At 41.2% G+C, this 13,555-nt stretch overlaps 1 protein-coding gene across 1 annotated transcript in view; it reads left to right on the top strand.

The window, feature by feature from the left end:
- The window catches only part of Nek1 (NIMA related kinase 1), a 126,296-nt gene extending 115,065 nt beyond the window's left edge, over window positions 1-11,231 (top strand). Inside the window, exons 30-34 of the mRNA XM_032918458.1 lie at window positions 1,949-2,100; window positions 4,918-5,126; window positions 5,758-5,888; window positions 6,578-6,710; window positions 10,862-11,231. Of these exons, the coding sequence (XP_032774349.1) occupies window positions 1,949-2,100; window positions 4,918-5,126; window positions 5,758-5,888; window positions 6,578-6,710; window positions 10,862-10,875 (639 nt within the window). The 3' untranslated portion in view covers window positions 10,876-11,231. The remainder of the gene's footprint in view (window positions 1-1,948; window positions 2,101-4,917; window positions 5,127-5,757; window positions 5,889-6,577; window positions 6,711-10,861) is intronic.
- Window positions 11,232-13,555: the final 2,324 nt, after the last annotated feature.

Genomic DNA, 13,555 nt, shown 5'->3' with positions numbered 1-13,555 from the left:
CAGTAAGGCTCCAATGGCAGCACTTGACCATGATTACACATGCTGCAGAGAACAAGGCAGGAGCATTGTAAGCCCAAGTCCAGCTTGGACGGCATTAAAACAGATCAAAGTCTGAAGGAGGCCCAGCAAGGAATGCTGGGAACACAAAGGTTTACCCTCTAGATACACTAGCAGATGAGCACAAGCCTTGAGAGGTAAGGTATCGATCACATGGCCGCTTGAAGTACACTTCTGATGGGATTATCTCATGATAGGGTATAAAAGTTACATTAATACACATAGTGGCACACACATGTAACCATGGAACTTGGTAGGCAGAAGCAGGCAGGTCACATTCCTGGACTACATATCAGAGGGGGAAAAGTTATTTTAACTATTAAAAGGAATAAACTAAAATTGAGCTGAGTTCCTAAAAAATACTAGGATGACCAAATTTTCTCCAGTTTAATGTATCCTGTTTATTTCTGGTGGTCAACCTGAGTAGATTGTTACAGGTGCCTACTTTACGTATGGCTGCCGTATTACACACATGGCCCCAATCTTAGTCGGTCAACAGCTGGGTGTGGGGGCACCTGCAGTCCCTGAACGGGTGGCAGTTGAGGAGTCACTGAAAGGCATCCCTCAGCACCGTTGCCATCTTTAAATGCTTCAGCAAGCACTGGGTTTGGGGTATTGTTGTTGTTGTTGTTGTTGTTGCTTTTACCATGTTTGCCAGTTTGTAACCGATGATCATTTCCATAATTGGTGTAATACAGAAACTGTGTTTAAATATTGGGAACCTGTTCTTTATTATTCTGAAAACGCTGCACTAAGAAAATTGGCCAAATATGCAAATTTCTGTCACTGTGTGAAGCACTATGCTTTCTTCAAAGCCTTCCCTGTAATTCAGAGCTCCTCGGCGCCTAGCACTCACATTTCGATCTCGGATTCCTTTAGAGTTAGCCCAGCCCAGACACGTGTGTTCAGCTGTCTGTCTCGTATCTATTCGTCACATGCTAATTGTTGAAGGGTCGATGAACAGAGTCGCTTCCAATCATTCCTGCTCTTGGCCAACACTGATTTCATTTTCAGCACCTTCGCTGTCTGGTTTTTTTCCATTAGCGTAGTTGGCCTACTTCCTTCTTGGTGTTGTATAAATGCTTTTCCCCATTGGCCTCGACGAGCTTGTCCTGATAGCCTTCCATCTGAGCTGAGGACCCGCTCAGCCCCATTCTCGGGGAGGCAAAGTCAGGTTTCTCTTTACACTGATGTAAGGTCACTGATTTGCCCCATGTCAGCCAGCCAGCCACTCCTCGGAGTAAGCACTGCACAGGGGCTGGTTGTACGTCACAGAGCTGCACCACGCTCCAGACGACTCCTTCAGCTCTCGGCAAGTCTGCACAAGGAGAGCTGACCACAGGAAGGCAGGAGAAGCCCAGTGCAGAAAGAACAAATGGGCACTTCTCACACTGCCTGCTTGTCAGCAGATTGGCATTTGCAGGCCATGTGTATCACCACACTAACCGCTCTCCACTCTGTAAAAGCTGACCGAACTGAACTGCCATGCTAAAGCCCAGTCATTACTCATGAGTCTAATTTTCTTTATGAAAAAACATTCGCTGAATTTTTAATTTTTTTGGTATTTTCTCACGAGTACTCCATTTGCATCATTCCCGTTCCTCCAGCTCCACCTCCAGCTCCTCCCGTGTACTCACACATCCTCTCAAACTCATGGCCTCTCCTTTAATTACTGTACACGCATACATGCATACGAGTGCTTACTAAGTCTGTTTAGTGTTGCTTACATGAGCTGAACTTTAAGGAAATTGAGTTGTAACCTCAGGCAAGTCACCTTTGAATTCTTTAGTTCTAACATATAATTTTGGTACTGTAATTATATCACCTCTGATTCCTCCCTTTGCTTTTAATCCTCTTCCTCCTAATGGACAATCTGTGAACCTCTCTGTAGATGCTGAGGACCTGTTCACTTCCAGACCTTTCCAAGCTCTTCAGAACCCTAATGGATGTTCCCACCGTGGGAGACGTTCATCAAGACAGTCTTGAAATAGAGGAGCTTGAGGATGAACATATTAAAGAAGGGCCCTCGGATTGCGAGGACACGTAAGTATGGGACAACTAACAAACGCCAGTATCACTTGGACATCTGAATTGTAGTTTTCTTCAAAGTCCAGAGAGCACTGCCTACAGTTGGCTTTTCATCACCCTTCAAGCTCTTACAACTTTGTTCAAGTATAATCAACCTTCCACTGTGTCATTTGAGGCACATAAAATTAGTTTATATTTATGCTCACTGTCTTTTTTCCCATTAACAACTGATGTGACTATAGTAAGTAATTACTAAACAGTGATTAAATCATTTTCACAGGATAATGACTGTTGAACAGTGAAATCTCCATTATACTGGGACTGAGATGGGAAATAGGGAAGTCTTAAGCACTCTGCATTTTATCAGGAAAAAAGATGCCTAAAAGATTAATATCTACCTTGTAATGTTTGATTTTAGAATGTATCCGTGGTGATTTTGTGTGGTATATGTGGGAGTGGAGTAAGGTAACTCTGTGTGTGTGTGTGTGTGTGTGTGTGTGTGTGTGTGTGTGTGTGTGTGTGTGTGTGTGTTTTGCATGTAACTTTGTTGCATACAGAAAATTCCTTTCTTGTAATTCATGGGAAATAGAGAACTCAGGAAGGAAATAGAACAACATTTCTGTAAGTTATAGGAAATGTTGGCCAAGCCTTAGATAGGAATCCTTCTTAACCTCTGTAATTTTAGCCAACCACCTCAGACAAGTATGACAACCTGGGAGGAATAAAGTCAAAATATCCTGTAATGAGGTGCTAGAAGCAGCACAGCACAGGAGTAGTCTATCCTGCAGGGTGCAGGGTGCAGGGTGCAGGGATGTAGCTCAGTGTAGAGTAGCCTGCAGGAGGTTGCAGTTGCAATCAGGATTGCTGCCTCTGACACGTTACTTCTCAAGTTCCTAACGACGCTCCACTGTCTCATCAGCCCTCTTAGAGGCCTGTGGGTGGATGGTTTAGAGGAAGGTCACTCTAGCCCTGTGTTAGTCAGCTCATGGGGTGAACACAGCATGCAGCACTTGAGTGGTGACAAGGTGCTGGCTGTGGGGTTTTTCCTCGGGCGTAAGTAAAATGGACACTGTAAGTGAGCAGCTATAACTAACGAAATTATTCTAAGTGCTGTTCTATATCGACTGGCCTGTCTTGGAAAACCCACTTGGGTCGGTACCTTTCTCCAGATTTTACAACATGAAAGCCAACTGAAAACTAAGCTTAGGGGCTGGAGAGATGGCTCAGTGGTTAAGAGCCTGGACTGCTCTTCCAGAGGTCCTGAGTTCAATTCCCAGCAACCACATGGTGGCTCACAACCATCTGTAAAGAGATCTGATGCCCTCTTCTGGTGTGTCTGAGGACAGCTACAGTGTACTTATATATAATAAATGAATAAAAAAACAAAAAACAAAACTAAGCTTAGGGCCAGATTTCAAATTACCTAACACGGATATTTGAGTGCTGATTTCACACATTAGATCTTCTCACATTTTTCTTAAGCAGCAGTCAGGCCAGCCTCAGGAATTTAACTCCCATTTGTACGTCTTGGCCATGTTTTTCTCTAGCTGACAAGTGGGTTATCCACAGGTCAACATTTAGTCTTCATAGCAAAGGTTCCATGATGCATTAGGCTTCTCATTAAGCACCAACTTTTGTTCTGATCACATCTGTAGCGTCCACTAAGTCAAATTGCTATAAGTACAAAATAAAGGTATTTCTGTGCAAATGATCATTTTCTTTGTCCATTAATGTAAATTGTCTTCAAGGTCTCACAAAGTATTATATTTGGGAGTTGACTGTTAACTTTGGGAAGGGTCCTCTCCAACCCTGTACCTTACTCAGCATTGCATTCCTAGTCCAGGGACTCGTGCCTAGGGACCTCATCCCTTGTCCTCACACATCAGGTAATTCCTCAGCTTCATGTTTGTCCTCAGAGATGAACCTGAAGTTTTCAAACTAAGTTTCTAGTTATTGTACAAGTGCCCAAAGACAGAGGTTGAAGATGCTTGATAAGGTCACTTGTATATTTTCATGTCTCTAATGAGTTTCATTTGGATAAAACTTAAATAGCATAAAACTGCTTAGTAAACTCGTATGCTATATACATATAGGATTTTACCTATAAATTATTCCACGTTTTAAATCTCAGGAAATATAATTTAAATGCTGACCAATGCCTTGAAAGCAAAATTCTGTGAGGATTATGGTAGTTATTTTATTCTTGGGAAATCTATTTACATATTTTAGAATTATTTTTGAGAATATATACATAAAGATAAATTTTTGATGTCTCTTATATTCACTGTATCATCATCCCATTAGCCTAAAAAATAATATGCATGGCCTTGAATACATGTCTCAAATGCATTCACATGGAAATCCTTGCATACAGTACAGAGCTAGTATTTACATAAAAATTGTGAACTTTCAAAATTGCATGGTTTTTCCAAATTTCTTTTAAACATTTGACTATTCATTCTTAAAAGACAAATGATAAACATCTTTGCTGTCTTAAATTATCCAGCTATGACTGGGACACACGGACACAGAACATTGTTGCAAAGTTTAAGCGGTGACTGATGTTAATAGCTGCATGGGTCTCCTCAGTAAGTCAGGACCAATTTAAGCAAATCATCTCCTTATAAATTGCAGAAATCCCTCCTGTACTACTTTTCTCAGTTGTATTCATCCTCATTCCTTAGTTAAAAACTGGATATGTTTATCCAGACTTCTTTTTATCCACAATTAGTCCTTTGAGAAGTGAGAAAAAGTGCTTATGTTTTTGTAGAGGCACTGTTTCGAAGTAAGTTAAAGCTTAGGTAATGTTCAGTTTAATTCTTTAAATTTCAGTGTATTTGAAGAAACTGACACAGATTTACAGGAGCTTCAGGCCTCAATGGAGCAGCTGCTTAGGGAGCAACCCGGTGACGAATACAGTGAGGAGGACGAGTCTGTCTTAAAAAGCAGCAATGTGGAGCGGGCAGCAAGAGGGACAGATGTCCCAGATGAGGAGGACAACCCCAGCAGCGAAAGTGCCCTAAACGAGGAATGGCACTCAGGTATGTGTTTGCGGCTGCCCACAGCGGAGCGCCTGTGGGTCTGTCTGCTCAGACAGTTCACGCAGGAGATGGTTCCTGGTATCTGATCCGACATGTCCAGCCTTCCAGCTGATGTGTGCATCTGTCTGTCCCGTGCTCACTGTGTACTCCACACAGACGTACCAACAGCCTCTCAGCTCTTCTGTTAAGTGACTCTGCTTTGGCCCCCGCTCCGTGACTTTTCTCCAGTAGTGGAGCTGAGGATTTAGTTTAGTTTGGTGTGTGCTTCTTGGCTCATCTGCATGTGTGCCTTTGCATGTTGTTCCGTGCTGGTCAAGCTGTCGTCTTGGGTTTGGTTGCTTCATTTCAGAACATTCTGTTTGTTCCCTAACTAACATTTAATAGTGAGGTTTCGGGAGTCTTCTGTAGTAATCTGATTTACTTCTTATGTCTTTAAGGACACAATTCTCAAAGTAAGATTCCTGGGTAAGACAGCTTTATATGTACTTTGATGTCCAGATACCCTAGTAAAGATTGCTTATATTAAAGGTAGATGGATGCAGCAAGAAGCCATAATTCTCTTGTCATTGATGCTAGTCTATTATTATAAGAATTACTTTTATTCATAAAGTACTTTTTTTTTTTTTTTTAGATAACAGTGATGCTGAGACTACTAGCGAGTGTGAATATGACAGTGTCTTTAACCATTTAGAGGAACTAAGACTTCACTTGGAACAAGAAATGGGCTTTGAAAAGTTCTTTGAGGTCTATGAGAAAGTAAAGGTACGTGAGCTGGGGCTATTCTGTCTGGAATGTGCAGCCGACGAGGAGGGAATGTTGGCTGCCTTTGTTCCTCACGTCATTACTGTCAGTATCTCTGCTCACAATCAAGGCTCCCCTTAAAGTCAGCATTGGCGCACTAACTGTTACAATTTAACTGCAGCCTTTCTCCCGCTCTCTCTTCCTGCCCCCTCCTCATGGGCTCTCCCACGTTCACAGCCTCCTCTTAACCACTGCTGTTAAACATACACAGAAAAGAACACGCACATGTATCAGTTAGGGTCGTCAGTTGCTATGGTGGTTTAGTCTCCGTATTCTAACTAGATTTAGCCATGTGTGATGGTCTCCTGCTATTGTAGAGATAAGCTTCTGTGTTGTGGGGTGAGATCCATACTCAGCTGTGGTTCCAATGGTAAGTACTTGGATGTAGTTAGGAATCAGGCTAGTTTAGGGAAGCAGCAGTAGAGGGTTTTCTCTAAGATCCCTGATGTCACCAGCTTCATACAGTGGCTAGGTTTCTAGTATTAGGCATAATTTCCCCTGTCGAGCAGGCCCAAGTCTGATTAGACAGCTGTTGGTTACCACTACAAGTGACACTGTTGTACCTTTCGGGAGCGCTAGCTGTGCTGGTCATTATCATGGTCCCCGGGCTATTACTCCCATTTTAACTTACATTTGGTAATTTGGTATAGGCTATTCATGAGGATGAAGATGAAAATATTGAAATTTCTTCAACCATAGTCGAGAACATCTTGGGCACTGAGCATCAACACCTTTATGCCAAGATTCTGCATCTAGTCATGGCAGACGGAGCCTATCAGGAAGGTGAGTTTCCCTGTGTCTTCGTATTTTAAACAAGTGTGAGAAGAAGAAGAAAGGATGGCAGATGTAGGATGAGGCTCTCCCATCAGATGGGCTGTGATGTGGTCTGTGCTAGAGCCTATCTGATACTTTGAAGCAACTACAAAATTCCCTCCGCCCTGTCACATGATTTTGCTGCCTTAGGTCTAAGTCACTGTCCTTTAGTTTGAAAGTAACATTTGAGTGAATTTTAATGTCATGTTTATTTTATGTGCATGTGTGTTTGGCCTGCATGTATGTGCATGCATTTGTGTGTACATTTCCCACAGAAGCCATATTGAGGGCATCAGATCCCCTGGAACTAGTGCTACAGACGATTTTCAGCCACCATATGAGTGCTGAGAATTGAACCTGTACACTTACTCACTGAGCCATCTCTCCAGCCCTTGAGCAAAAAATTTTAAGTCTCCTAATTAAAAGCTCAAGCTCTAAAAATTAGAATAATTCTCATCAATTATGTACCATTGAGCTGTTTTGCATAGTAAGGAAATGTGAAATTTGGAACATGAATTTATTTGTAACATGGTTGCCAAAATTAATACTTTAAAGATTGAATTCATAGACTAAAATAGAGGATTTTTAAATAGTGACATTTAATTTTAACAATGCAATTTTTATTAAAATATATTTATATTCCTTCCTGTTAAAAAATAAGATCAATTTTAAAAATACATCCAGATACAAAAATTAAAATAAGTTTTAAAAATATGAGAACACAGAATATTAAATAAGCATAAAAGAAGAGATGGAGTAAAAATCTGATAATGTTAAAAATGTTAAATCTGATAATGTGAAAACTTGAAATACTTTACAGTGAAGCCGGCAACTGGACTCATACAGTCAGAGTCCACAGGGCCAAGCAGACTCGCCTTACAGGTCAGCAGTTACGGGAATCTGTGCTGTCTTTGTTCTTGTTGGAGACAAGGTCCTGCCACACACTCTAGAGTAGCCTCAAGCACTTGCACCTCCTGCCTTTCCTCCACCACCGTGCGTAGCCGGCTTCATGTAGTTCCTTGAATTCAGTTTAATACTGATCTCTTTAAGAAGGGAAAATGTTCCCCCAGCCCAGCCCACCCCCAGGTACAACAGAATCAAAAGGTCTATAGATCTCACTACATCTGAAGTGTTAAGACTTTGAAAATGTCCTTCAGTTATATTACTATAAAATAGGTGTTTTATTTTCTGAAATGATAAAAGATTACTTGATCATTAGGATGAAAGTCTCTAATTTAATCAGGAACTTTCAGGTTCCTGATTTTACTGAGATCTTGAGCTCTATCTGTACTATTCTGAGATGAGAAATGGCCTGTAACTTTTGGATTTATAGGATTTCATATCATTGTGTAAGCTAACAGCACAAGGCCAGAGAATGATTCTATTTCAGAAAATCTGTGGTGAGCTCTAGCCAGCTCCAGTCCTAGCGGACTGGTCCTTCAGCTTCCCCAAGAGTGGGCAGCAGTGGGAGCTTCCCCAAGAGTGGGCAGCAGTGTGCCCCAGCTGCGGCATTGCTTGTCACGATTCTGAAAAGCTTTGGTCTTGTGTTGCTCCTTCAGTGGAGAACCGTGACAGTCAAGTGAGCCACAGGGAGAACTGGCCCTGCTGGGTGGTTCTAAAGGGTGCCTGTCTCCACAGACGCCCATTCACCTTCACGGCCAAAAGCTAGGCTGAGCCACACAGCCCTCGAGAAGCAGGATCCACTTCACTGTGGTGAGCAGTGAACAGAAAAGACAGAGCCTGGCTGTAATCTCTTCAGCCTGGGGAGAAAATCGAAGTCTTAGAGCCGTGTGGCTGCCTTTACAAATAATAACAAAAGACAGAACGCCCTAGAAACCTTGAGAAGCATCTTAGTGTACCCAATAGCATACTTTAACTTACCGCCACAGCCACTGACTAAGCTCATATCAAGTACACGATCTGCATAAAAGCCAGCGGCACACTGTGCTAAACATTAGATGGTTAAGTGCTAGGTAGTCCCTGGGAGCCTTCTCGCATGCAACAATGCGATCTCAAATCAAGCAGTCTTATGGATAGCTGTGTTTTAGATCATATCTAAGAGATAATTAAATCATGTCATGTACATGATGCTTACACACTTTTATTCTCTATGGCAAAATTTGATGTAGCTCATTCAAAGTAAAACCAGCAAGGGACATTACAAAGAAAGTTCTCTGGAAAGAATGTCTCAAAAGTGAGGTGAAGAGATTGAGGAAACCATGCCATCATCAACTGGTAGTCTATGCATATGCCCACATAGACAGATGCACCCACACATGCCTGTTCTCATGTGTATACCTATACCACAAACAAAATTCTAACTTTTTAAATGATTGCCTGATATCATTTCTGTTTAATTCCACTAGAAAATGTCTGAGTCCACTAAAATGACCTCAGCTGTCCAGCTCCCATGATAACTGTTACAGTGCAGGTTTGGTGAGCATTAATAACTCTCTCTCTGGATAAACTTAACTACTACCAAGCCTACAGAGAGTGGCTTTCCAGAGTCAGGGGTCAAACAGAGGTAGTAATTTTGTAGGTTACCTAAACTGATTCTAGGAGCTCCTTCACAAGAAGAGAATGAATGTAGTGTGGTCCATGGAGGATCGGCAGAGACTGCTAAGTCCTCCCATTGAGCATCAGCAGACCAAGCTTGGGATTCGTTTTCAATGTACCTTCCCTTCACATCCGTTTTAGATGGAGTTTTATATTGTGTTTATGTACTGAAATTCTATACTGCTATTTAAATGAGCCAAATCTAAAGCTATCAATATACATAAGCCCAAAAACCTAAGTTAAATAAGTCATATGTGATACGACGTATGACATCTAAACCTATATACTTTTGTACATGTTTAATAACAGTGAAAAGAATAAGCAAGAAAAATATACATCAATTTAGTGCCCTTAAAAATGTCCCTAGAAAAGAAGGAAAGGCCACCAAAGTAGAAAAGTTTACTGCTTGTAATATGCGTTTTCTTAAATATCAAATCAGTACCAAAAGTTAAATTGTGTTCATGCTGGGTAGGCATGCACGTGCTCATTGCTTTCCTGGTGATCTGAAGCAGTGTAGAGTAGACTGGTGTGTGATATCAGGATGTGTGAGTTACATGGAGCATTGATGTCACTCTGTGGGGTGAAGCAGTGGTGGCAGGGTGCAGCTGGGTCCTGAAGAAGACATGGAAGCTGGGTGTCGGAGACGAATGGCAGTTTGTCACGGGTCAGTATGCACCCTGCTGTACAGAAGACGAATGGCAGTTTGTCACGGGTCAGTATGCACCCTACTGTACAGAAGACGAATGGCAGTTTGTCACGGGTCAGTATGCACCCTACTGTACAGAAGGGCGCGGACACAGCAGAGAAGATGAGTGAAGACTGGTCACTAACTCAGGGACTTTTTCAAATATTTTCATGACCTGGAGACCAGGAGACGTGTTGTGGACATACTAAGCAGGCAGGGAGCGAGTAGGAAGTAGGTGGCTGCACAGCTTGTACTATTTGACACGATGCTTGAAATCACTGGGCACAGAAGTGATAAGCAAGTCAGTGTGCTTCATTCCTCCAACAGCGTGTGAAAGAGTAAACATTCTCGTGGTTTATGTAAGTAAGAATAGCTAATGCATTGTGTCACATTCATAAAATGGAATGGCGTGCAGACATTGAAGTATAAACATCATTTGTCACACAGTATTCTATCGGGAGGCTTTTACCACATGGAGAAGAACGCTAGAGCGGTACCTGGCGTACCCAGCACAGAGACTCTACCATGAGCGCTCATAACCTTGCTTCTCGTGCCCCCGCACTTTATTCATCTTTCTCTTGTGTATCCTTGTGGAAGCCTCATGTCCCAAGCCTGCATCTTGGTCTAATTTTCTTAGTTATTTCTGACTCACAAGGCAATCTGCAGATTTATATGTACTTAACTGTAACACTAGATGTCTTTGAAATTTTGTACCTTCATTCTTTGTAATACTGTCTGGATGTTGTACAATGAATATGTGCTATTATGAAAAATTATATTTAATGCTGAACTAATCTTTAGAGAGGAAAATGCTTTTTATAAAAAATATAGACACTGCTTGAATTAAATTGAAGTGATTTTTTTTTCTTTTTTTCTACAGATAATGATGAATAAACCTCAGGACATTCTTTAATAGTCAACTATAAGAACACATTTGAACTTGGCTCATAATACAAGCTTCCTGGGAAATAGACATTATTTATGAAAAAAACAGATTTAAGACGGGAATGCTTATTGCATGAAAAAAATTGAGAAGTGTGGTTTTTTTTCCTCACATTTTATCTACTTTATTTTGTTGATTGGATTCTACAGCTGACTCTCATAGAATGTATGTTTCTTTAAATTACCCCACCAAAGCATTGACTCAGAACTGGAAATTTACCATGCAATAGGAACTACTTTTGTGGAAGAATTGCCTATATCAAAAAGGCCTGCTTTTGGGTGTTTCATTTAAATTTCAGCATGCCTTTTTTTTTCCCCCTGTCTAGCATTTTCATCCTGGCTAGCATTTCTACATTAAATCTTGTCAAGGGCTCTGTTCAAATATCTACATTTAGAAGATGAAATTCTAGCCTGGAAGTTTGTTTTCTTTAGTTTTTATCCACCACTGGCCCTCCCTGAGCTAGCCCGGTGGGAACAGGCTGTAGAAGCAATCCTAAAAATCACTAAGATTTGGTATTGAAGGATAGAAAGGTTGTATTCCCTGACACTTCAAAGTTCCTTACTTCTTCTGTCTCTATAGACCAGAAGCGCTGTATCTAAAAATCAGGCTGTAAGTATAAACCTAGCAGATAGCATAAAATTGCCTTTTTATTTTTTAACTCCTTGCATACGTGTGCCTCAGTGGTTGCCTGTGTTCAAACGGAGAGAGGGGCCTTTTTCTTTTGGCACTGTGACAGTTTAGTAACTGCTATGGGGAAATGTTTGCCTATTATTTTCAGTGTGAGGATTTAACCAGGTCAGTACAATGATGGTCACATAGTTTCAGTTATGTGAACCTATACATAGAAACAGTTATAGTTTCCAAATTTGCCAAGTATACATGGTGTCATTATCTACAATCCAGACGTTCCTAATAAAATAAAAGCAGAAATGTGGGCTTCTTGGTACCAATCAGCCTGATTGGTGTAACCTGTCATCTGAAATGTGGACTCTTACCTTGTAGCACTATTAGTACTGTATTGACTTTATTATGTATATTATTTCTAACATCCAAAAGTAAATAGTTGATTTTTATATTTTTATTTTGTACTATTAAATTTTTATTATGTATCTGAAGTATTTCGGTTGTCCTTTTTAACGCTGTTCGCAGTATCTTCAGTCGTCTTCAGGCAGACTCAGAATGGCAGGGGTGTGTGCAGAGGAAGAGACTACGTCTGGAATCATGGTACCAGGCAGTAGACAGGGCTGACCTTGGGCTCTTAAGCTACCCTTCCCTGAAGTTACCTTAGTCCGCAAGAGCCCTTGGCAACCTTAAGGACCTCTTCACAGTCCCCGCCTCCCAAGGCCACACCTCCTCACCATCACCCTGCCAACCACACTTTCCACACATGGACACTCAGATCATCTTCAACCCAGAGCATATACTTAGAAAATATGTGCCAGAAAACAATGAGTTCTGAGTGGTGAAATGAAAGAAAGCAGGTGGAGGGCTGGAGAGATGGCTCAGCGGTTAAGAGCACTGACTGCTCTTCCAGAGATCCTGAGTTCAATCCCCAGCAACCACATGGTGGCTCACAACCATCTGTAAAGAGATCCGATGCCCTCTTCTGGTGTATCTGAAGACAGCTACACTGTACTTATATATAATAAATAAATAAATCTTAAAAAAAAAAAAAGAAAGAAAGAAAGAAAGAAAGAAAGAAAGAAAGAAAGAAAGCAGCTGTACCTTTAAGAACTGCACCAGGCGAAATACTGATGGGATGCTTTGATAGCACTGAGTAAGGAAGACTAACCTAGAACAGCGATGGGCTGGAAACATTGCTATAGGTCATGGGAAAACATAGGGTGGGGATGGAGAGCGTGTAGCAAAGAAAAACCAGAGGTCCCCGTCACTTCTGGGATATAGTGAACTCACAGGTTAAAGTGCAGTTTGTTACATTAAACAGTTATAAACAATTCAATAACTTAAGCCTCTACCTTGAAACAGAAGTAAATTTAAAGCATCAGAAAGGAAATTGTTTTCCCAAATGACTATAATCATTCCAATAGAAGCAAAACTGGAAAATCCAAGGGGCAGTAATTTAATGATATCAATAACACTGATAAATCTGTAGCTAGATTTAAAAAAAAAATAGCTGATACATAATTAAAACTCTCTGGAATGAGAATGACTGACTCTGTCAGACAGCCATCTAATGGATTAGTAGGAAATAAGAGCAGTTCATCCCCGAACCCTTCAAAATGTCTTTTTCTTGAACAAAACCTACCTGGGCTAGGTTGCCATAGCAGACGAGAGAGTTTTCTTAGTAAAGTATGGTGGCTGGAGGTCCATAGTCGTGATTTCTAGGGCAGTTTCTCAGGGCAGCTTGCAGATACAGATTTCACCATGAGGCCGTGGAGGTGAGCTGTCTACTGTGTCACTAATTCTATACCATTCAGGCTTATTATGACCTCACTTAACCTTGATTGCTTGCTTGGCAGCCCATGTCTACTAGCTCTGCTTAGTGGTTAGGATTGTTTGGTTGGAGAGGAATCCCGAACGTTTAATTGGCAGTATTATCCAAGCTCACACAAGAAGCCTTGATCTAATTACTCATAGCCTCATAGCTAATCATGAAAGAAAATTTAGTTA

Source organism: Rattus rattus, chromosome 13, assembly GCF_011064425.1.
Source record: "Rattus rattus isolate New Zealand chromosome 13, Rrattus_CSIRO_v1, whole genome shotgun sequence".
In the NCBI taxonomy this organism is placed as follows: Eukaryota; Metazoa; Chordata; class Mammalia; order Rodentia; family Muridae; genus Rattus; species Rattus rattus.
This window is presented reverse-complemented; position numbering and strand designations above follow the sequence as displayed.